Source organism: Muntiacus reevesi, chromosome 2 (assembly GCF_963930625.1).
Source record: "Muntiacus reevesi chromosome 2, mMunRee1.1, whole genome shotgun sequence".
In the NCBI taxonomy this organism is placed as follows: domain Eukaryota; kingdom Metazoa; phylum Chordata; class Mammalia; order Artiodactyla; family Cervidae; genus Muntiacus; species Muntiacus reevesi.
The window spans coordinates 109,966,847-109,990,033 of NC_089250.1; the positions used below are offsets into that span (position 1 = coordinate 109,966,847).

At 47.9% G+C, this 23,187-nt stretch overlaps 1 protein-coding gene across 1 annotated transcript in view; it reads right to left on the reverse strand.

Annotated features, from left to right (window-relative positions):
• DUSP29 (dual specificity phosphatase 29) overlaps window positions 1–9,929 on the reverse strand; it is a 35,678-nt gene extending 25,749 nt beyond the window's left edge. Inside the window, exon 1 of the mRNA XM_065919887.1 lies at window positions 9,797–9,929. Within this exon, the coding sequence (XP_065775959.1) occupies window positions 9,797–9,879 (83 nt within the window). The 5' untranslated portion in view covers window positions 9,880–9,929. The remainder of the gene's footprint in view (window positions 1–9,796) is intronic.
• Between the last annotated feature and the right edge of the window lie 13,258 nt (window positions 9,930–23,187).

Below are 23,187 nucleotides of genomic sequence, written 5' to 3' on the forward strand. Positions count from 1 at the left end.
CACTATTCCAAGCACTTTACAATTACTAACTCATTTAATCTTAACAACCCTAAGAAATAGGTGCCGTGATTATCTTCATTTTGGAGATGAGGAACACTAAATTGACGATGTTTGTAATATGTGATCTTAGTCTTCTGAGAAAAAAATAATTGCCGTGGGCTTACCTGGTGGTCTAGCAGTTAAGAATCCACCTGCCCATACAGGGGACACAAGTTTGATCCCTGGTCTCGGAAGATCCCACACACCACAGAGCAGCTGAGCCCGTACACCAGAACTGCTGAGCCCGTACTGAGCCCACGGACCACAGCTGCTGAAGCCTGAGTGTACTAGAGCGCATGCTCTGCAACAAGAGACGCTACCGCAATGAGAAACCCATGCACTGCCATGAAGCGTAGCCCCCACTCACCACAACTGGCTAAAGTTCACATGTAGCAATGAGGACCCAGTGCTGCCAAAAATAAATAAGGAATAAATATTTTTTTTTAAATTGCTGTGAGGGCAGGGGTCAGAGTGGAGGATACAGCGTGAGGAGGGGCAGGCCCCAGGGACTTGAAAAATGTAAAAAAGCCCCAGGAACTTCAAAGACCAGTAACATCCTATCGAAAGGACCCAGAGCACATCTCGAAGAGGCTCCCACTTATCAAAAATGGCACAGTTTGAACATGAATAATGAAAACAACTGCAGCTGATAGAAACACATGAAGTATTTAAGTCATGATGATACTTAAAACAATCATTCACTGTTGGAAGATGCTAGGGAACCAGCTCATTGTGAAGACAGGTCAATAAACAGAGAGAATCTAGCATTTGTTGTTCCTTTCTGATACAAACTGTACTACTGGGTAGGTGAGGGGAATTTTCTTTTATAGAAGAACTTTAATAGAGAAGGAAGAAAGCACCATTTTACATCACCTGAGGAGCTAATGGATGTAGGAACTGAGCACTGACAGCTGCAACATAAGAAGTGATGATCAGACGTTACGGGCCTTCTGATGGAGAAACACACCACCACTACCACAGAAGGCGTTTCGCCAAAGGAAGAGCTGGATCTTTGATCAGAGTCCTCAGAGTCTAGATCTAGCAACTGCTCTGCGGGAGATTCAGAGGACAGTTAAATTATACCTCAGGGTCTTATCTTTTAGAAATATGTAGTGAAATGTTCATGGATGAAATGATATAATGTCTGGGATTTGCTTCAAAAATAATCCCACTGGAAAATGTAATAATATATTGTGTATGGGGTGGGGGGAATGGACAGTGGTGTGATGAGGCAGTATTTGCTAAGGATGAGGGCTGCAGGTAGTCACTGTTACTCTTTGTATGCATGAAATTTTACATTAATTTTTTTTTTTTTTAGGAAGAAAAGGGCTGAAACCACTGCTCTGGGAAGTTTGATTCAGCCAAGTTCACAGTAGATGAATTAAAGGATCACTGACTAGCAGTGTCTTTGGTGATCATGGGAGATCAGGATCTGCGACTTTCTCCTGCAGGACCCTGAGTGGAGGTGTGGGGGCAATGGGCTGCAGAGGCCTCTCTTTGGAGTCTGTGGAAGTGTGATCTAAAGGCTACCTCCCAAAGAATCATCTGGCTCTTGCAGATTCCTGAGTTGTACCCTGAACCAGGGTGGTGTCTAGGAGTCTGTATTTTAACAAACTCCCAAGTGAGTCTGATGCTAACTAAAGTTTGATAGTAATTGTCCAAGTATATGGTTCAAGAGTCAAGGAGCTGTTGAGTCAAGAGAAGGGTAGGAAAGGTGCTCAATATGCTTTTCCGTGTTCTCATTGAAGTGCAGACCCAAGTCTTTAGCCCCGGATAAGGATGTGGGACTGGGGCAAGAAACGGGTTAGATAGCCTTATGCCGAGGCTCCTTGAAGATGCTCCTTTGTGTTGTTTGCAGCCTCAGTGTCTGACATATAAGAGGGGATCATTGACATTGAAGTCGCTCAGTCGTGTCCGACTATTTGCAACCCCATGGAGTGTAGCCTACCAGACTCCTCCGTCCGTGGAATTTTCCAGGCAAGAGTACTGGAGTGGGTTGCCATTTCCTTCTCCAGGAGATCTTCCTGACCCAGGGATTGAACCTGGGTCTCCCGCATTGTAGGCAGACGCTTTACTGTCTGAGCCACCAGGGAAGTCCCAAGAGGGGATCAGAAGGTATTTATTGAATGAGGGAATGGCCTAGGGAGTGAACAGAATCAGTGAATGGATGACCGAGGGTGGTGAATAAGACTGGGGACTTGTGCTAGGTGTTTAGTGGAACTGATGAGGCAGGAAGGAGCCTTGGGCTAATTTGGAGGAGGACGGAAGGTGAGTGAGGAGCAGAACACAGGATGGACAGTCCACTGCAGCGGGGAGTTACTCAGACCCGAACTCTACTCTGGGACCTGGCTGCTGGCATTTGCAGGCACTAAGTGAGGTGTTATTTTAAGGAATGGATGGAAACGTCTGTGGAGGAATCAGCACAGGCACCCAAGTCTCCTGAAAGTGTAAGTACACTCTCCCTGCTGCAGGCCTGGGGTGCTTTAATTTTGAGAGGTCTGGAACTCAGTTTATCCATGGCACCAGCTCTTCCTGTTTCACAGTGAGTGAGAGCTGGGAACTGAAATTTGAAGGTTTGAGCCATTTTGAACCCTGACTGCTACCAAAGTAGGCTTCAGAAGAAGGGATTTTAGGAAGATGCTGGAGCAACTGCATTCCGAACCCTCTGCCTGCCTCCTTTGATCACTGAAGCTGACCTCACCCTTGCTGAAGCTGGTCCTCCTTCATTATACTGTGGAGGGAGTCATCCCCATCCCCGTGCTGAAAGCCTCGGCTGGATTTCCAGACAGAAGCGGAAGTGGTGTGGTCTACCCAGAGTGGCTTGGCACGCAGAGGGAGCTCTGGGATCTATTATCCTCCAGCATGCAGATTGGATGGGGGGAGAGAACAAAGCACAGAGCCGTCCAGAAACCACAGACCTGTAATCTTTCCAAATCCTGAAGGCGGCTTGTGTGCATCTCTCTGCATGGCTCCCAAATCTCTGAATCTCAGAGAGGCCAGGAGTGTCTGTTTCCCAGATCACAGCCAAAGTGGAAGGGGAAGACAAACCTGCTCTGTTTGGTTTCCATAGATTCGACCTAAAGATTAACTGCCAAGGTCTCGATGACACATACAATATCAATCACAGGCTAAATGTCATAATGAGAGCTGGGCAGGTTGTCAAGAGAGGCCTCCAGGTTCCTGTTACAGCTTCATATTGAAAGGTTTGGTCCCAGGAAATCAAATGTCAACTTGATGGCTACTTGGCCTTTATTTGCAGCATCAGCTTGCCTCTTCTCAAAGGATGATAGACTCAGGCTGTTTCCTGGAGGGGCCAGGCAGATAACTCAGAGGAGTTAAGTACATTGGGTGTTAAAGAATAAAACAAGCAAAAGCCCTACTATTGGCCTCAAGCAGGAGACATCAGGGAGTGGTGCAGACTGTGGCCCAGTGGCGAGCAAACACCCCCACTGAAGGGGGCAGCAGCTTGCCATTCCATGTGGGAATGCAAGCCCGCATTTTTGGTTATTTTTATGAAAAGTCAGAGAGCCAGAGCTTTGTGGGAAATCAGCTGATTTAAAAACTTTAAGTCAGTAGGCAGCTGTACTAGAGACTAGCCTTGTCCTGTCCCATTCCTCAGTTTGAATCACTGCAGTGGACAGCTCCGTTATACACAAAAGACTTCCTCCCTCAAGCCCTTTTATTTCCCTGATTGAGGGTATTTTCTGGTCTTTGCACTGATCCTGTTTGCTGGAGCACCTCACAACTTGTTCTTAAACCCTGGTTTCAGGGTCTGCCTTGGAGGGAACCCAATTAAGATACCGCTGATCTTAAAACATTCAAAGACACTGTGATAACAGAGAACGCAGAGACTGAGTAGTACTTGACCTATAAGGCCCAAGCGCCGTTTCCCTCTGTGAAGCAGTAGCCTTACTTTGAGAAACTATTTCTAGGAATAATCAAAATTGGGATCCCTCATTAATCCTGACCCCATGTCAGACTTTTCAACGGTACAGCTTGTGTTTGATTAAAGGTTTCCCTTGCCAGTGAAGAAGGGCTAAAGCTGAATTTAAAAATATAATTTTGACACCATGATTTGACTTTATGTAAAAAAAAAAAAATTATGGAATTTGGGATTAACATATGCACATGACTCTATATAAAGTAGATAACCAGGGACCTACCATATAACAGAGGGAACTATACTCTATGTCTTTTAATAATCTATAAGGGAGAAGAATCTGAAAAAAAAATATGTATATATGTACATTCTTTTATATAATTGAATCACTGTAGTGTGCACCTAAAACCAACACAACTTTGTAAATCAACTATACGTCAATTAAAAAAACTTTATGTATATTATATATATATATATATATTTCTTTTTTTTTTTAAACTAGGGAAAAATCCACCAAATACTGCAAACAAGTGGCAGGACTCAGGAAGATATTTTTGTGTGTCTTCTATTTTGGGATTCTTTATAAATAATCATATTTTATAATAAATAACCACATCTGTATTTTTTCACTGTGCTGGCCAAATAGAACAGTCTGGGCTGGAAGCTGCTTGTGACTTCTGGTTTATGGTTTCCACTCCATCTGACTTGCCTCCAGGGCCTGGCTGTTTCCTGGGGTCTCTATGTCTCTGTCCCTCCCTCCCCACCTTCACTGGCTGGTGGCCCTTCTCTGCTCTCACAGCCTTAGCGATCACTGAGGACTTGGATCTACACATCTCATCCCAAGCTTTGCTTTCTTCTGTGATAACACGGAGCTGTAACAAGAGGGATAAAGATGCTTCAAAACAAACACTTAACCTGGATTCTTTTGCTTTCTAAGGTGGAGGATGGAAGAAGCCCAATGGAGAGATGCATCATTCATTTCAGCAGGAAACTTAAATATCTAAGTGGATCCCCTTGAGCCTGCAGAGATCGGTCAGGTAGCCATGCCCAGGAGTGTGAGCCACAGAACAGGCCTCCCGATGAACAAAAAAACACCCTTGAAGGATCCTTTTGACGGGGAAAAGGTAAGTCCTAAAGCATATTTTGGAAAGTGATGGAGTGAACAAAGAGCTAAATTATTCTATACAAGAAAGCAAGGGGAGTTCTGAGCCTCTAGAACATCCCCAGAATGGGTGTGAGGGAACTGCTGTAGGTTGTGGGAGGCAGGGCTTGGGAGCCAGGTGAGGAGCATCCAGGGCACACAGCCACAGGATTCCTCAGAACAGGGGTCCCCATGCTTAACTTTGTGGTTGCAAAGAGTCGGACTTGGCTGAGTGACTGAACAACAGCTGACTGTATCAGTCTTCCCCAGTGCCTCAGTGGTAAAGAGTCCTCCTCCAATGTCGGAGACGTAGGTTTGATCCATGGATCAGGAAGACCCCCTAGAGAAGGAAATGGCATCTCACTCCAGTATTCTTGCCTGGGAGATTCCATGGACAGAGGAGCCTGGCGGGCTACAGTCCATGGGATTGCAAAAGAGTTGGACATGACTTAGCAACTAAACAACAAGTGGCTATGTCAGCCCTCTGTCACCCTAAAACTTCAGTGAAATTGTTAGATGGTACAGACTGCTGTGTTTGCTGTGGTTTTGAGAAATCAAAGGGGAAGAGGCTTGTGTTGGTGGAGAGAAGAGACCAGAAATGTGAAGCAGCATGTACAGTGTGATTCTTTTCTTGTACAAAAATTCATTTCACTAAAATATTAACACTAAGTATATGCTTATTTTCGAATGATGAAATTATATGAGCTTATTCTTTTTTCTAAGGAGCCATCTTTTCTAAAATCTCTTGTGATGAACACATAATACTTGAGAGTGTATGGCAGGGGGAAAAAAAGCCTGTGACAGTTCTATTTGAGAATTGTTCTGGGTGTTGTAGGTGTGCTTTCTAAACCTGTGGGCTGAAGACACAGAAAGGTGGCCTTCAGGACAAGGCCTAACCAGGTGTTCCTGACATGACATACAGCACTGAGCACCTTCCAGTCTCTGTGTTTCCCAGAGCCAGGGCTATATCCTTCTTGAGCCCTCTGGTGGCAAAGCCAGGCCTAGGTCATGTCATTCTGGTCCCTCAGCGCTTCCCAGAAAACCAGAAGTGAGTCAAGTTTTGTGGGTTCTGAAGTGCATACAGTTTCTTTAAGAAAAAGAAAACCCAATAGGTGCAGGGCCTTAGAAGAGGCCAGTGCAAGTGTGGGGTGTTGACTCTTTGGGGGTAAATCTACCTCTGAAGGAATCTTGCTTCCCAAGCTTCCCTTGGACTGGAGACAGACCTCAGATGGAGAGGGCAGCATCCATCCCCGTGCCTCAGGGCTCTCTGACTCTGCTGAGCCTGGTCTTGGTTTAGGCTAATTCGGCCAGCATCAGGGCTGCTTTTTGACTTCACCTCAGAAGTTAGGCCTGGCCCTGCTCACCCCTACAATCCACCATATCCTTCTGTTAAGTGCCAGGCCTGGGTGGGCCAGAAAGGTCTCTGCCTTCTACAAGTTTCTGGTCTAGTAGAGCAGTTTATAATTTAATCTTCTAAAAATGAATCCTCTTCCTTTGAAGGTATCCTGCATTTATGGACATAACATATTTACCTTAAATGCGTTGGGCTCTTGGGGAAAGTTAGCCTGTGTTGCCTGCATACACATTTCTTCCATGACACCACCCAAGTTGGGCTTGGAATTGTGCCTTGAAAGAAGGGGGAGAGTAAAAATGTTATTGTGGTTGGGAAAATAACTCTATTAGGAGAGTAATACCTACTGCCAGGGTACATGGAAGGGCAGAATTTGGCAGCAGTATATGTATATGAATATACATGTTTTTAATTTACCGCAAGTAATGCTTGTCTTTATGCATCTTAAATCTGCGAAAATGATCCCAACTAGGAAATAAAAGTTGTGGGATTTTTAAAAAATTAAAACCTGGACGTGAAAACCCTAGGAATTTTTTGTTGCCTATAATTTAATTCCTGATATATCAGACACAACCCAAGTTTAACAGATTTTTCTTTTCCTTTTGGATTCTGGCAAATATGTTAATGGGAGGCAATTATGTGAATTAATGTAAAATCCTTTTATTAAAAAAAACAGAGAAGGCTTCATTTAAAGAGGTAATTTAATATTCCTTCTAAGATGGGGTTGATGTCATTAACTTGTTTGATTAACTCTTCAAATGGTTTCAAAGTGCTTCAGGGTGGTAATTTATGAACTCCTAATTGATTTTTTTCAGTCTTGGTTTGGCAGAGTTGGGCCTCCCGGAAACCGTGAGGAGGCTGGAGGGCCACATGCAGCTTCCTTCCCAGACAAGGGGGCTGGCCGGGGTTGACTTGACCTCCACGACCAGCCCCGTAGGGGAGAGGAGGCTCTGGCACAGAAGCCCACAAGAGCCTCTGACCAGACCAGTGGTGGTGTAAACATTGCAGGCAGTTACATAGCTCATGAATTCAGGAATAGATGGCCTTTTAGCCCCCCTCTTTCAAGGATCACTTCCCTCTGTGTGCCACCGCAAAATGTGAGGCTTCCTTGTGAGGGGAGAAGATGTGGGGGTAGACTGTGGGGGTGCAGCCCTCACCATGGTCTCACCCCCACTCCACTTGCCCATCCACACCACTATCACTCACTAGGTCCATCTCTCTATGCTGCTCAGAGGAGGCTCTAGGCCTTGGGAAGGCTGTAGGCCAAGCTCCCACCTCTTACAGCTGCCACCACTGTGTTAGGACCTAAGTTCTGAGCCCAGAACGTGTTAGGAATAGGGGTAGAGCTGTTTTATGGGGGCCAAAGGTCTCTGTGGGGGTAGTTGTGGCAGACAGGATGGGGCATTAATACGTCTGAACATCCTCCGCTGGGTGATGGGGCTCCTTTGCTCATGGGTGAAGTATAAGCAGAACTTTGGGGAGGAGGAGAAAGGTCTGTCTCCAACTTGTTAATATCTGGTACCCATGCCAGGCTGCGATGAGACTTGATCCCCTGTTTGCTGTGGAAGTGGTGGGTCCAGAACCATCAAGGGTCACCCGCCCTGGAGGCAGGCTGGAGAGGACATGCGGAGCTCTGCGTCCTGACACCAGGACCTGGAGTGGCTGTGTACAGGCGGGAGTTCAGGCAATGAGGGAAGCAGGTGAGGTGTCCCCTGCACCCCCACCTCATGGAGGGGCACCTGAGCACAGGGGCTATGTGGTCAGGCTCTGAGGCACACTGGCCTCACGGTGGTCTGGGCTGCGTGGTGCTGGGAAAGCTGCTCCACGGCTGTGTGTCTCAGCATGCTCATCTGAAGTGCAGATGACGAGGCACACCCCTCCCGGGCTGCGGCAGTTCCAAGGAGTAAGTACATTACTGTGTGACTACGCAGAAGACAAGCTCTCCGAGCCGTCCTCGCACGTGGTCAGCCAGGACCCCTTGCCAACTCACAGGGTTGCGCGGTGCCTAGAGAAGGCCAGTCCTGGCTCCAGGGAGGGCAGGCTGCCCCCTCCCCAAGTGGACTCAGCCGGGCATCACCAGGGTGGTAGGAAACACAGCTAAGCCCCCGGCCTCAGGGCCCCCTCTGCCCCTTGTCCCCTGTGAAGTTGTCAGCAGCCACTGGAAATCCACTCTCAAGTCAGGACTCAGGGTCCCCTCCTGTGGGTGCCACCCTAGGACCGACATGCCACCAGCGAGGGCTTCCAGCTCGTCAGATAGTGGAGGGCCATCGCCCCGACCCCCAGCATGGATCTGTTTTTGCCCCTGAAGAGCCTCTGACCTCTCCCTGACTCCTCAGACCCTTTCCCACGTCCCACCTCCCCCTCCAGGCCCAAGGTTGTTCCCTTGTACAGGATTCAGCTCAGAAGCCCTCCGAGTGCTGTTGGCAAATGTCATTTGGTGGGAACAAAATGCTTCTGTTGTGAAGAGGACAAAGACAAGGCCACGATGGAAGGTTCAGGTCACAAGAACACAGACCGGGTACAGAGCCCCTCAGATGCTGGGCCTTCAGTGGGGAGGTCTCTCCACACATGCACCTTCACCCGTCTTACTTGAAGGGGTTCCCTTGGAATGTTCTCAGATTTCCTCAACACTCAGCGTCCCCCACTCCCAACACTTGGGTCCAGGCCCATGAGGGGCCACTGGGGCCACAGGACAAGGGCCCAGGGTCTGATGGGAGAGCCCTGGCCTGAGACACAGGATATCGTCCCACCTTCCTGCCTACAGGCGCTGGTGTCTTGGTCCAGAGGCCAAGTCCCTCAGTGACCCAATCTCCCCATCTCTACCAGAGCAATCATCCCCAACCCCACCCTCCCACCAGGACAGGAAAAAGCTTCAAAAATAGCCACTCTGTCCAAATGATGCTTAGGGTTACCGAGGACACAGGAAGCGTTCTCACATCCCCAGGGTTTTGAGGACTTAGTTGTAATTTGTGCTCCCCCACGCTTGATGTGAGGCACCACGGGTGTCTCCATTCCACCCCCACCTCCTGCTGAGGTTTTTTTCCCCTCTGCTGGCTAAATGCAGAACCTTGCTGGAGTATGATATGTGATGCAATGCATCCAGTGCCTCAGAAGGGCCCGATGAGATTTAACCCACCCTATTATCCTTTAGAAATGGTCATTGAACTGGAAGCTTAGATTTAGAGGAAGGGAAGTGGAGAAAATTTCTTGGGAGTCTTTAGAGAAAGACGGAGCAAGAAGCCTGTCAAACTGAGAGGATGTCAGCTGGTCTCTGCCGCTCCAGAGGCCAGGTGGGAAGGGGTCCTCTGATCCCCAGACCCGGGACCCCAAAGAACACTTGACTGAACCCAAGAGAGATGCCAGTCTCCCCACCAGGGGGCCTTACCTGTGCGCACTGGGTCCTGGCGGGTCAGGAGGCGCTGGTCTGTGGGGCGTGTGGCGGCCGCACACCCAGCCACTGACTGGCATCCAAGAGCCTATTTTTAGGGTCGGATCTGCTGACACTGACCTTGTGTGCTGCCCAGTCTGTGAGGAGACCTGTGGCATCTGCTTGCAAAATGATTTGCCAGTGTGACCTGAAACCCTTGACTCTGGGAGTCCTGTACCTGGAGCACATACGCCTGTCCCCAGCCCAGCCACGGAGGCGGGTCACGCTGCCACCAACGCAGGGACAGGCAGGGGGATTTCCTGGCTTTGTTTTCTTGGGATGGATGAGGCCAGGTGCCTGCGGGGCCCTGCCTGGGGCTCTGTCCTGGAATAGCTGGAATGGGGGCGTTTTGCAAGCTGGCACAGTGCCTGTGCAAGGGCAGGGGGCCCCCACCCTGGAAAACTCTCCATTCCAGTATTTTCTGGGAGTTTGTGGAGCTGTCTCTGAGGAGTGAATGGAATGATTGCCACATCATGCAGGGTGATCCGTGAACCACATCCTCCTTCCAGAGAAACTGGAAGCTTGGGTTCATTTGCATTGTGTCCCTTCCTGTGAGACCTTCAGCAGGTGTCCAAGCCATGTCTGGGCTTCAGTGGGGACAATAATCATAATGCCACCCTATTATGTTGTTATGAGAGTTACATGAAATACAGTGTGGAAAGTATATAGCCGGTGCCTGATACATGCTAAACATTTAAAAAATACTGGATGGTGTTAGGAGGCCAAAAATATTCCCAATTCAACCATCATTCCCAGGTCTCTCTTCTTAGCGATTCCTTCTCTCAGCCTCCCATCTCTTTGGCCCCAGCCTTCTTTGCTCCTAGGTCCCCACCCCACCCCCTACCGCTATGGTCCTCTTTTTTAGGGCTGCAGGGGTCGGGGGATAGTCCTGTCCAGGCTCCTCTATTTTTCTGGTAAAATCATTCAAAGGCTTCCTATAGTTCCTTTTAATGAGTGACTTGATTTTCCCATCCTGTCACCCTTTTTGGGCATCCTTCAGTGTGTGAAGGATTAGGGGGAGTGGGAAGGGGGTCCCCAGTCTCTCTACATCCTTCACTTAATAGGATCTTCTTATTTTGGGGTCATTATATTGCCCTCTACAACGTTGTATTCAGAAAACCAAAACAGAATTTGCTTGCTTAACGACTGCCAGTTTCATTTAGAGCGATTATTTCATCTAGTATTTTTCATTGTGAAACTGCTAAGAAAGATTTTGCTTTTATTGATTTCTTGGTGCAGAGAATATGCACAAGGCAGAGTACTCAGGATTTGAGCATACAGAATGTATTAAGAAGGTCAAGCTGTCAGGGCCCACGTGTCCCTGCTGTCCTGTGCTAGAGTCAGAGGCCCTTCTGCAATTGCCCTAAGAACTGGAGAAGTCAGAGATGCTGGAACTAACTGAGGCTGAAGAAAGGTTTCCCTCTAGCTGGGAGCCTGGGGGACAAGTCCCAGCCTCAGTCCCAAACCCAGCCCAAGTTAAGGGCTGAGGTGCAAGAGGAGCTGCTGAAGATGTAGATTCAGAGGGGGCAAAAATCAAATAGCTAAAGACATCTGGGATGGATAGATAGACAGATAACCATTAACAGAGCAAGGTAGTATTTCACACTGTCTAGAAGGATGGCCAAGAAACTAAAGCCAAGGAAAGATTGATGTGTGTTGCTGGATTATCACCTCCATTAGACTAGCCCCTAAATGCTGTCATCAGAAGACTGGTGACCCTCTCCCCACACCCTACATGTTGCCAATCCTTCACACATTAAAGGATGCCCAAAGGAGAGTGACAAGGGTGGGTAAGGGTGGAAACCACATAATTAATTATGAGAAACTATAGGAAGCCCTGGGAAGAGTTTATTAGAAAAGAGTGGTTGGTGGTAGGGGACACCTGGTCCGTCTTTTAGTTAGCTGAAGGGCTCACCTGTGAGAAACGGCAGCCTTCTCTGCACAACTCTCAGGGCAGAACTCGGGCTGTGGGTGAATGCCAAGATCTGCCTGGTGTGAACCCAGCACACATACCATTATACCAGGATGGGAGCAAGCCAAGTAACCATTGGCTGGACTCAGAGATGTCTCTAACTGTTTAAGACTCTGAGGATAGTCCACCAGGATTCTGTGCAACAGCAAGCCGCTCTAGTGCAGGCAGTGTTATCTGTAGAAACAGCTGTTATTTTCATTGTAGCTTCTTGGGAACTTAACGTACATATGGCAGCACTTGACATAGGTTTCCTCCCAAAGCCACTGCTTTCTCTGACTCAAGTGATTTTATTAGCAAATTCCTTTCCCCCAGAATCTCCCTCTACTTTCTCAATTTTCACATGCAGGTAGACAGTGCTCTGGATCAGAATTCCACTTATGCGCAGTGGCAAGGTATGGTAGACAGAATACACACACACTCACACTCATGCACACACCCAGAAAGGTGTCCACATCCTAATGTCTGGAACCTGTGAATATGTTACAAGGCAGAAGGGAATAAAAGTTGCAGGTGGAATTAAGAGTGCCAACCACAAGATCTTAAAATAGAGTACCCTGGATCACCCAGGTGGGCCTGATGTAATCAGAATGTCTCTTCAAAGTGGGAGAAAGAGGCTGAAGAAGAGAGTGAGTCCTTGTGAGAAGGACTCAGCTCCCTGTTAGCAGCTTTGGAGATGGAGGAAGGGGCCACAAACCAAAGAACAGCCTCTGGAAGCTGGAAAAGGCAATGGATTCTCCCTTAGAACTTGCCAAAGGAATGTAGTTCTGCCCATGCCTCGATGTAGACCAGTGAGACCCACGTCAGGTTTCTGACTCCACGACTATATGAAGATCAGGGTTGCTTTGAGTCACTAAGTTTGAGGTGGCTTGCTACAGCAGCAGTAGCAGCAGCAGGAAAACTAGTATTTGATATTTGACTAGTACCTGACTTTTCTGGGTTGAAAAGATCCAGAGGCTTCTAGTGCTCTGTGGACACCAGAGATTATGCGGACGCTGAATCCAGCCAGAGCCCAGGGAGAGGGTGCCCTCCCAGATGGAGCCCAGAGGGCCGAGGCCATATCTCAGCAGCACACGTGTGTAGTCTGATGGCTCGAGGTCCTCTGCTGTCCACAAAGGCCTTTCTTCTTTCATGTTAAGAAGAAAAGCAAACAGACTGAGGCCCATGTTCTGCAGCTCACCCAGAACCCTCCACGGCATCTCCAAGGACTGCTGTCCTCTGGAAGGAGTCCAGATAGGATGACTCTCATTTCTCTGGGTCAGTGTTCCTGTAGCCTTCTTGCCTCTCCACCTCACTGGCACGTGCCACCCTCCTCCCCTCCAGCCTCATCCCAAGCTTGAAACCATCCTCTTCTTCCTCCAAAGCACAACTCACCCAACGCCATTGTGTGTGGCAGAGGGGACCTCAACACAGAGCAGGTGATAATTCCAAACTCCATGTCTGAGCTCCTTAGTCTTAGGAAGTTGTTGGCTGGGCCCCACTCCCAGGGCATTTCTCTCTCTCGAGACATCCGTCCCTGCGCCTGCCGTGTTCACAAGGCTCCTCACTGTGTGCACAGTCGTCGCAGTTTTCCTTCCCTTCCCTTCTGGGCCTCTCCCTCTCTCCTCCAGAGCTCCCTCAGGAACGTCCGAGATTCCTGCTCTCCAATGATTATGCTGAGCAGATCAGCTCCCTCTTGGTCTCAGTCTCCCAAGCAGAATAAGCTAGGGGTCTCCCTTTCTTATCAAAAAGCCCACCATGGCATTTTCCCGGATAAGTCACTGTCACACATCTGAGAGGAGTTTTTTTTTCTTCCCCCGACAGTATCATCCACAGACCCTGGAAGAAGGAGCCCCTCGCTGAGCTGCTTTCTTAGAGATCCCCACCTGTCTCTCTCTGTCTCTCTCTGTGTGTCTCATGCACACACACACATGTGTTGAGATGCTGCTGAGCATTCATTTGAGTGGTTAAAAGCAAGCGAGAACCTGACAGTGCCAAACCTGGGTAAGAATGTCGGGGATTGCGGTAACTGCGATGTGGTCATAGTGGTGGTGACACAGCTAGACGAATTTGTCAGTAAAAAGATAGAGTGAACCTTGCTGTATGTAACTTTGAAAATTAAAAAGGATGTTGTGGGTACCTCATTCATCCGGGATCTGGCTCTTCTTACAGGCACCTAGTGGACCCGTCACTCCATCCACTTTTGCAATTAGCGCCATTTAGGCCGCAGAGAATGTGCTTGCCCTCCCCTTAGTGTCCTCAGGACGAAAAGTGACCGAGTCTGAATTCCGTGAAGCTTGGTGGGTTGTGTCACTGCTAACTCGGGGTTCCAGAGAGGATTGGAGCCGGGGAAGTTGGACAGCTTATCCTGCTGAATCAGTCGTGGGCTCAGCAAGCACACAGACCCGGTAGTGCTGAGCATCCATTGTGTCTGCGTTCTGCTCCAGGGCTCTGGAGGTGACCTGGCATTAGTGTGGTATTCCCAACAGTCACACAACAGCTGAGGGATATTTTGGTGTGTTAAACAACTCATAGACTTCTTTAAAGCATATATATTATATGCAGGTCTAGATGTAATGTGAAGCAAAATGCCACTTCTTTACATTGACTACTAGAATTGCCCATCATTTTGTTTTTGTAACAGTCGTTTATAAGATTTAACAAGGCTTTCAGAGAATTGAGTTAAGATTTTGGGGTTTATTTAGATTGTTTTGATTTAAAATTTTGATATCTGACAATTATATATTCCATTTCACTTTTAAGAGAAACTTTGAATGTTTTAAAAAAAGAACTCTTTTGAAAATACACGTGGAAATATTTCTCATGTTTTATTTTCATTTAATTTGCGTTTTGACAAAAATTTCTTTGTTCACTTTGAATTGTCCCTCTCATTTTATTCTTCAGATCAGCACTGTCTAAAAGATATATAATAGAAGTCATGTTTGCAACTTAAAATTTTCTAGGGGGAATTCCCCATGGTCCAGTGATTAATACTTGGTGCTTTTACTGCCATGGTCCTGGGTTCAATCCCTAGTCACAACTCAGCCAAAAAAAAATTTTTTCTAGTAGCCGTATTAAGGCGTAGAAAGAAACAGGTGAAATTAATTTTAATGATGTATTTTATTTAACCATACCCCAAATATTACAGTGTCAATATGTAAGCGGTATGAAAATTATTGAGATATTTGACATACTTTTTTCTATGTGAAATCTTTTTTTTTTTTTTTTTTTATGTGAAATCTTTGAAATCTGAGTATCCTACACTTATAACACATCTCATCTCATTTCAAGTGCTCAACAGCCCAAGGGGCTGGGGGTTCCCATACTGGGCAGCCCGGGTCACAGAGAGTGAGACAAGACCTTGTGCTGATGGGAATCACAGTGGGGGTTTCCATCTGTCCAGGCCTGACCTACCTCCTTCCAGCCCAGGTTGTCCCCGGTGTGTGGGTGCCTTGAAGATTTCTGTGACTCTCCAGGGAGCTTGCTGGCAGCCAGCAGGGCCATGTCTGCTGTGGAAATGTCACTCTTGACTTTGACGGCCTAGCGATGTGAGGACTTCGTGTTTGGAGAGAAGACCTAAGGGCCGAAGATGTTTCTCTGAAATCGATACCTCTGTTTATCTGCCTGGCTGTCAAAATACTGGGAGTGCCTGCTGCCAACCTCCTCCTGAGGGGCTCTGGAGCCCTGAGGACCCAGGGCATGGGCTGTAGGTCGGGGTCCCCCCAAGCCCCCCCCTTCCCAGATGACTGTTGTTTGAGCCCTGCTTGAGTCTGTCAGTGATCTCAGCAAATGGGTAAATTGCATCTCTATTAGCACCTCTGTCTGCATACCAGGACTTGTTTATTTTACAGATAGATAGCTGTTTCCTCTTCACGGCCTGTTAGTGCATCAAAGTAACATTGATGAGGCTTGACAGTGTGATTATTCCTGTCTGGGAGGCAGGAGAATGGAGGAGGAAAGGGCGTGTGCTTGCAAAACAGAAGGATTTAGGTTCAAATCCTGCCTCTGCCACTTAACTCTGAGCTGGTACAAGTCCCTTAACTTCCTTGAGCCTGTACATTGTATCTAATAACAGGATCTACCTATGAGGTTACCATGCAGATTAAATAAAATGATGCATATGAAGCCCTTGGCTTGGAGGAAGCCACCATCACATGCTAGCCATTGCTGTTTTCATTCTCCCTCAACTCTGGTTAATTGTTTTTATATCCCACTTGATATATTAAGAAGCCCCTAGAGAGGATTGAATAAACAAACCATTAGGTTGGGAGCTGAAACCCCCGCTGTGTGCTTCATTTATTTATTGAAGTGATGCCCTACTCTGAGTCCAGGCCCTGTCCTTGGAGCAGGAAACCAGGGCCTGCCCTGGATGAGCTCATTGCCCAGCGGAGAAGCAGAAAGCTCTGAGCACACACCAGCAGCACGAGCGGCGAGGGCTGTGATGGGCGGCACAAGGGACCGGGGTTGCCCAGAGGAGCCGGGAAGCTCAGTACAAATGCTCACAGAAGGCCAGCCTTGGCACTGGGGGAAGAAGCCTAGGTGGGAGCATCTGTGGTAATGCAATATTCATCCATGAACCCAGTAGGCACTCAACAAACGCTCGCTGCGCAGAGACTGCTATTACTCCAGACTGTCATGGACGTCTTCAGTTCAGTGCCAACCCATGCAAGTTTAGTTATGACCGGTATCTTGTCCAATTCCAGTTAGATTTGGGGGCATTGTCTGGGATGAGAAAATACACACACACACCCATGTATCAATATATAAATATATACACACACTCATGTATATACACATATAAATATGCATAACCATATATATACACATAGATATGCATGTAGACATATGTTAACATATGGGGGCTTCCCCGATGGCTCAGTGGGTAAAGAATCCGCCTGCAATGCAGGAGATGCAAGTTTGACTCCTGGGTTGGGAAGATACCCTGGAGAAGGAAATGGCAACCCACACCAGTATTCATGCTTTGGAAGTTCCATGGGCGAAGGAGCCTAGTGGGCTTACAAAGTCCATGGGGTCACAAAGATTCGGACAAGTTTAGCAACTAAAACACCACCACCACCACATATATCTATAAACCGAACTGAGCTCAGGTTTAGGGAGGGGCTGACTGACACATTGTGTTCAGTGGACCTTTAGTTACAGGCTGGAAAGGGACAGAATTCACCAGGGATAGTTTAGAGAAAGAGATATTAATGAAGGGACTACATACAGAGTGTGAGTAGGGTTAAGGGAACAAGCCAGGGATGCTGAAGCAGCCAGGCAGTAGAAAACCATGGGCTACAGATGTGCCCGTGACCCAGCTTCCACCAGGCAGACGAGAACAACACTCTCAGGGCTAGCAGAGCAGCGAGGTGGGAGGCACTGGGGTCTTTGCATGACCCCTTGGAGCTGAGACCCCTAACCAGTCTGGACTGCCCACCTACCTTTGAGCAGTGACACCAGAGAGAAATAAACAGTTACTTAAGTCACTGTGTTTTGGAACCTCTCACAGTGACCTAGCCTGGACCCTAATGCTTTGAACGGCTAGTGTGGTTACACCAGAGTGAAGAAGAATGAGAATGCTGGTATACGAGGGCCTGTAACCATGGAGCCTTGTGGTCATGGTAAGGAGTTTGGGTTTTATGCCAGGGAGGATGCTTACATGATTTGATGTGCATTTTAAGAAGAACATTTTGACTGGTATGTGGGGAATGGAATGTGGTGAACAAGTAATGTAGTAGGGAGTGGCCTGCTCTTGTTTTCCAGGGAAGAGATGCTGCTGCCTTAAGGGCTCAAGGATGGTAGTGACAGGGCTTTTGAGAAGTTAGATTCCAGGTATGTTTTGATGGCTGATTGTAAAGAATTACCTGGTGAATTTGACTTTGAGGTATTCATTGTGAAATGAAATGATAAATGAAATGATATGACGTACTTAACTAACACAGGCCTTAGCACATAGTGTTGCGTTGTTTTAATAAAGGTTCTCTGACTCTGATGACGTAACTTTTCTCTGCACAAAGTTGCTGATGAATCTTAGGAAACAAGCTCGTGTTTTCTTAAGCAACTTCACTACTTTGGTATCTGGGCACACAGTCTCAGACTTGTCCTTGAGGCCAGTTCTCAAGGCGGGGCATCAGGTGTGCCCAGGACCTGAAGAGACCCTCACTGCTACAGTCAGTCTGGCTTGGAGTGGGTGGAAAATTCATACACTCTGCCCTTCCCAGAGCACCTCTCATGTGCTGGGCAGAGCTCTGCAAGTGGAGGGAAAGGTAACAGCGAGATGTGCTACGTCTCTATCCTCACGTTGCTGTTCTTTTCACTGGGATGTACAAAGGAACTGAGGCGTCTTTATTTATCTTTAGCTCTTCTAACCTTCCCTGCAAGCCTCCTCCCCACCTGCTGGGAATAGCAGACACTTACATTTGCTAAATAATAACATCCCAGCTTCCCAGTAAAAAGCTCAAACTCAGAATCCTCTTCTGTTGTGCAAGCCAGACTGTGGATATACTGTAATACGGATTGTGGATGTGGTGCATCGGGGTTTGCTGCAGGAGCGATAAAGGTGGGGAGGGAGCCTGATGCTGTGGGGCCCTTGAGCCTGGCTGCTGCTCATGTTGGGCAAAATGTCCACCTTCCAGGAAAAATAAGTAAAGAGCGAGGCACTCTCTACACCTTTCACTTCGTCCCTGGGACCATGCCTGAGAGAACGGAGGTCACCGCTCCGCCTCTCCTTTAGTACTTCTCTCCAGTCACTCACTCCCTTTTTCTTTCTCACCAAAAACCCTCTGGGCCTCCTCTTACTGGGTTTGGCCCCTTTTTCCCATTTGTCAGGGGCTATAAAAGTGAAGTGACTTCCAGGTAGGGTTGGCTGATTTACAAATACATTTTTATTTTAAGTATCTCCTCTGCGGGCTTCACCAGTGTCCCAGTGGTAAAGAATCCACTGCCAATGCAGAAGACTTGGGTTCGATCCCTGGATTGGGAAAATCTGGAGAAGGAAATGGCAACCCACTCCAGTATTCTTGCCCGGGAAATCCCATGTACAGAGGAGCCTGGCGGGCTGCAGTCCACAGGGGTCATAGAAGAGTCAGACATGACTTAAGAGACCAAGCAATAAAAACAAGTGTCCTCTACAATATTTGGGACATATTTATAATAGAAAATTGTTTGAGGTTTATCTTAAATTCAGATTTAACTGGTGTCCTATATTTCATCTGGCAACCCTACTCCTAAGCAACTTCTTTATGGGGGAAACAATATAAAACCACAGCCATTGAATATTTTCAAAATTTTATGCCTGGAATAAGGCTTTACTCCCGCTGGCCTCTTGGCTGAACAGACTGGCCTTTCAGAAAGAAGGAGGCTGCCCCCTACCTCCTCTATAGCATGGGCCGTTCCCAGTTCCTCAGAGGAGCCCATTGTGTGTGTGTTGTATGGAGAAGGCAGGGGAGACCATAAAGCAACCAACTTTGGCTTCCTGCCCTCCCCCAGTCCCCTGCCCATCACACCAGGGCAGGCTTCCCTGGGAAGTGGGTAGCCCCATCCTGCTGGCAAAGCTGTTGCTTATCTAGAACTTTTACGAGCACATTTTTATTGAGTTGTAATTGGGAAAAAAAAAAAAACAAAAACACAACTCCAGGCCATTCCAGATTTTTCTCATAAGCCTGCTTCAGGCATGTGTATGTGTGTGAGTGTGGGAGGCATTTAACTTTTCTGTCTTCTTCCCTAAGTTAAGGACCAGGATAAAGATGAACTGGGTTTCTGGAGAGCCTGTAAAACTCTTTTCATTAAGCAAAAATTCTAGTGTTTGAATAACGAGGGCTTTAGCTAAGAGGGCTGCATTTATCATTACAGTCTAATATCCTAATCTAAGTTTACAACAATATCTAAGAAATTTATATATAATAGAATGCAGAGCCTCTTATATGTGTAAAACTCCTTGACGAAAGTGTATAAATCATATACATCTATTTAAAAGAATGAGAAAGTAAATCCAGATGATGGCCTCTTAGAATCGGGCTGGTGGTGACCACCTCACTGGGCCCCATTGCTGTTCTGAGAATCTAATGGAAAAAAAAATGCATCTCTCTTGGGGCCTGTGTGAACAGGCCTCCCTTCCCCAACCAGGAAGGAAGGAGATCCAGATATTCCTTCCCAAGGCTCCTGGCTTTCTCAGCAGGACGGAAAGAAACGCAAGCTTTTGTGGAGGACTCAGTGCGTGCCAGGCACGGGGCTGCTCCCCAGTTTCCGTCATCACAAGAGCCCCGTGCAGTGTGGCATCTGTCCTGCTTTTGCTCTTGAGGAATGTGAGGTTCAGAGCAGCTGGCTGTCAGTCCCGGCTCACGTAGCTGGTTAAAGGGTGGAGTCTGAATGGAAACCCGTGTCCCAGGTTCCTGTTCTTCCTGCCGCCGCATTCCCACCCCGGGCCACTCAGCTCGGCAGTGGCAGCGTCTGTTGTAATCTCCTTGTCTGGAGATGTATTGCTGCTCCTTGGGAGGCACACAGCCGGACCGAGAGTAAGAGGGGGAAGGCCAGCTCCTTCTATGCAGTGGCTGTTTCCTGTGACAGACCTGCCTCCACTGACCCATTGTCTTGCCAAACTTATTTTTGTCAGGCGTTATCAGGGGTCTGATGGAAATTCAGGAAGGAAATAGTTGAGGTTCTTTCAGGGACCCAAGGATAAACTCACTCTCCAGTGACCTCAGGGGTTCATTGTAAGAATACACTGGAAAACAAGGAATCTCCTGGAGAATGGGAGTGTCTCCCAGGATACGCCATAACTCCAGTGACCTGATTTACGTGGGATCTCATCAACTGTCAAGCTGCTCTTCACTCCCAGGACAGAGCACCCATCAATAGCAGCGTCTTAACAGTTAAGACCAGTTTGGCTACCAGTAACAGAGCCTGGAAGAACAGGGGCTTAACCAAGACGAACATTTCTTTCTCTCTCCTGTAAAGGGGGTGTGGAGGCCGTGGAGTCCAGGACTCGGAGGGAGCCCAGCCAAGCCCATTCTCACCCTCAAGTGGAACACACATTGCCCTTCAGGGAGACTCATCAGAAGTTCCACACAGTGATTCACTACATCTTATTGAATAGAACATAGGTCACTTGGCCAAAGTTACCTACTAGGGAGGTTGGGAAACGTTCTACTTTGGCTGGGTGCATTGCCACCCAGCTAACAATTGAGGTTCTTCACCAAAGTAAAAGGGGAGGATGGACATGGGGAACAAATTGAAGGCCGTGCCCAGGTGCCCACCCTGGTGCAACAATCTATAGCTAGGACAGCAGAGCAGCAGAGTCATATGGTACAGAGTGTATGGCACCAGGAATCCCTCGGAAAGAGGCACTGCTGTGATGAGGATCTTTCATGGGCTATACAGAGTGCTGTGTGGGATGGTCTATGAGGGACCATTAGAGCCCCTTCACCCCACCCCCAAGTTTCCCCTTTCTAGTCCTGCCTGCAAGTTCAACAGTCAAGTGAAGACGTGCCTTCCTAGCACACTTGTGATCCTGGGAAATCAACCTGCCCTCAGTTCTTTATACTCACATGTATATTTTCTCATGTCTGCTTAGTGGGCAACCCTCTGCCGTAGTTGCTTCCAGAATCAGGAGGCTCTAGCAGCACTAAGTTAGAGCACTGGGAGGCTTGAAAACTAGTCTGACGGAGTCCCAGTTATGGGTCCCAGGAACCCCAGTGTGGCCCTAGAGGGTATAGGAGACAGAGTCGGAATACCTGTACAGGGCTGTGAAAGGGGAAGTGTTTCAAGGGATGGGCTGATGGAAGGCTCTGAAGTAGCGGCTGGGATGCAGGAAATCTCAGAAGAGGGGAGATTCTAGCAACTCCCAAGGAGGGAGGGCCAGGCTAACCAGACACCAGATGGCTCAAAGGGCATGGATAGAGAGATTCGTGCAGAAACCTGGGGGCATAACCTGAGAAGAACTGAGTGATCTGGGGAAAGGGAGAACACGGGTAGCCCATTCCTCCTGCCTGCCAGGGGCGGGGGAGCAGGGTAGCTAGCAGTGGGGTGGGGTATTTCCCTTTGAGTTTTCCTCAAACCAGGTTTCCCCAAGGCCCCAGTGGCTACAGAGTTCATACTGTAGCTGCCCTGGGGAGGAAGTGGAGGAGGCAGGTGTCAAGGCCAGGCTGTGAACCAGAGGCCAGCAGACCCACAGGGGCCTCCTGGGGGCCAGGAAGTCAGCAGGAGTGTGTTTGCCTGGACGTTAGGCAGCTGGAGCTTAGGACAGAGCTTGGGAGAGGAGGGGGAATGTTCCATTCCTGGTAGCCTCCCCACCTGGCCCACCCCAAAGCCTTTACCACCAGCATTCCCCCTGGGCCTCTAACCATCCTCTGGTCTCCAGTGGGGCTCTTGGCAGAGAGAAGCCAGGGCTTTACTGTCATCTGTCCTCCCCCGTACTGTGATGTTGCCTTCATGCACCCAGCACCTGGGTGGATTGATGTGACTGCTCTGTCCTTTTTTTATTCACCTGTTCCTCCAGAGGCTGATTTAGTGGTTAACAACTGGGACTTCTGCTTAGACTGGCTCTGCTGCTGTTAACCCGTTGATGTATAAAAAACTATCCCAAGTGTTCGTGGCTTGAGAGCATTTTGTTTTATCTCATGATTTTGTGGGTCCTTAAGTCAGGCAGGTTCAAGTGGACTGTTCTGTTCCACATGGCACTGACACCTATCCCAAATGGTATTCAGTTGGCAGGTGTGCTGATCTGAAGGGTCCAAAAGGAGGTCACTGTAAGGTCTAGGGTCCCGGCTGGAAGGCTGGACTCAGCAGGGCCAGTCAACAAGTTCACCTATACATGGCTGCTCCAGCCTCATGGCCTTGGGGGGAGTCAGATGTCTTGTGGGGTGGCTTAGGGCTCCCAAAGAGAGTGTTACAAGAGCTCCAGGCAGAAGTTTGTGAGGCACCTTATGACCCAGTCTTAGAAGTCCCAGAATATACCACTTCTGCCCCAAGTTCCATTGGCAAGCAAGTCACTAAAGACCAACACAGAATTCCATGGACTGAATGACTTTCACTTTTTCAAAGCAAATAATAACAGCATCATTTAAATTCAGAATATTTCCTAAAACCATTTGCTGATGGGTTTCAAAAGCTAAATATAGAGAATAGGTTGTTTCTCATTTTAAAACTTTAGTCAATTTATATTTTTTAACTAGGAAATAGTTTAAAATACCAAAAAAAGAAAAACTAGGTATCTAAACTCCCACAACTCAGTACTGTCAAATTTTAACATTTTGCCGTATTTGAAATGAAGTGAAGTGTTAGTCGCTCCGTCGTGCCCAACCCTTTGCGACCCCGTGGACTACAGCCCGCCAGGCTCCTCTGCCTATGAGATTTTCCAGGAAAGGATACTGGAGTCGGTTGCCATTTCTTTCTCCAGGGGATC